Source organism: Helianthus annuus, chromosome 3 (assembly GCF_002127325.2).
Source record: "Helianthus annuus cultivar XRQ/B chromosome 3, HanXRQr2.0-SUNRISE, whole genome shotgun sequence".
Taxonomy (NCBI): Eukaryota; Viridiplantae; Streptophyta; class Magnoliopsida; order Asterales; family Asteraceae; genus Helianthus; species Helianthus annuus.
The window spans coordinates 99,818,953-99,820,651 of record NC_035435.2 but is presented as its reverse complement, the minus strand read 5'-3'; the positions used below and the strand labels follow the sequence as shown (position 1 = coordinate 99,820,651).

The 1,699-nt window shown below is 37.6% G+C and overlaps 1 protein-coding gene across 1 annotated transcript; it reads left to right on the top strand.

Moving 5' to 3' along the window:
- Window positions 1-524: 524 nt before the first annotated feature.
- LOC110929203 (zinc finger protein ZAT10) lies at window positions 525-1,488 on the top strand. Its single transcript, XM_022172327.2, has one exon. The coding sequence runs from the start codon at window positions 586-588 to the stop codon at window positions 1,366-1,368; it is 783 nt and encodes a 260-aa protein (XP_022028019.1). The 5' UTR covers window positions 525-585; the 3' UTR covers window positions 1,369-1,488.
- Window positions 1,489-1,699: the final 211 nt, after the last annotated feature.

The following is a 1,699-nucleotide window of genomic DNA, read 5'->3' as shown; positions in this document are numbered from 1 at the left end:
CCCATAACCTGAATTTGAATGACATATAAATCATTTTTATCTATTTTTAAACTTTATGTATGATTTTTAAAAGTTAAAGTACTTTTTGTTAATTTGTTTTAATCGAATTAACCCGAATTCAAAGAATTTTTATCTATTTTTTTAAAAATTATGTATGAATTTTTTAAAGTTATAGTACTTTTTGTTAATTTGGTTTTAATCGAATTAGCCCAAATTCAAATAATTTTATTTGAAGTGCTTTTTCAAGTATTATTCAAACTTTAATGTAGTTGAAAATTATTAAATTCAAATAAACCGATTCGAATAAACCAAAATATATAATGTGGAAACCACATATATAATGTAGAAACCAACATGATGAACACACTTAGGAAGTTTACCTAATATATGTAAGTTAGTGTTTTTAAATAAAATATTACGTATACCATATGTAAAGTTGAGAGTTAGGACTTATCATATTGAACAAGTTAGTCAACTATGGTAGGGGGGGAATACTTGTGCTCTATATATAGCCACAAATGTTACAACTTCGAACATAAGATAAACCACTACAAAACACTTTCACTACAAAGCAACTTGCATCACATGGCACTTGAAGCTCTAAACTCACCGGCAACAACCACGGCAACACCACCACCTTCCTTCCACTACAAAGACATGAATTTCCCCACCACCACCATAATTCAAGACTCTTGGAACAAAGGAAAACGTTCCAAACGCCCCAGAGCAACAGTCAGTGCAGAAAGCGACATCACTCATCCGTCAGATGCCCAACACCCGACGGAGGAGGAGTACTTAGCTTTCTGTCTGATGTTGCTCTCTCGTGGTGGCGCAAACACTGGCGGCGGCAGCATAAATACCGCCGCCACTCAGTCGCCACCACGACCCCCCCTCCCCCAATCCATTTCCCACAAGTGTAGTGTTTGCAACAAAGAATTCTCATCCTACCAAGCACTTGGTGGCCACAAAGCTAGCCACCGGAAAAACACCACCGACGACCACCCCTCCACCTCCACCAACACAACCACCACCACCACCCACACTTTCTCCACTTTGAAACCTAGTGGTAGGGCCCACGAGTGCTCCATCTGCCACCGGTCCTTCCCCACCGGTCAAGCACTCGGTGGACACAAAAGACGGCACTACGACGGCGGCAACAACTCCGGCGTGACAACTTCCGGCAAAACAACTTCTTCCACCAATAGTCAACCGCGGGATTTTGACTTGAACTTGCCAGCTTTCCCTGAATTCCATCTGGGGTTGAACGTTGACTTGGTGAAGAAAAGTCAACGGTTTATTGAAGACCAAGAGGTTGAGAGTCCTCATCCGGCGAAGAAACAACGTTTGTTAGTCGCCGGCAATGTTTAATATTAGTTACTCATTCATGGTGATTTTTTTTTACAGTTATTTATTGTAGGTTGATTGATGTAAAAATATTGTTGTTTTCAATTTTATACAATTGATTTGTTCGTTAATTACTTGAACTAAGATTTTGTTATATTTTCTTGTGCAACGATTTATTTCTTTTACTTGCTTTGTGCAATAATTTTTCACGTAACTTAATCTTACATTTATAATTATCATTGGAGAAACGTTTATCTTTGACCATAAAGTTGACAAAATATCTTTTACTTTTAGTCTTTTAAAGGTTTTAAAGGAGAAAATATTTATCTTGACCATAGAGTTGACAAAATATCTT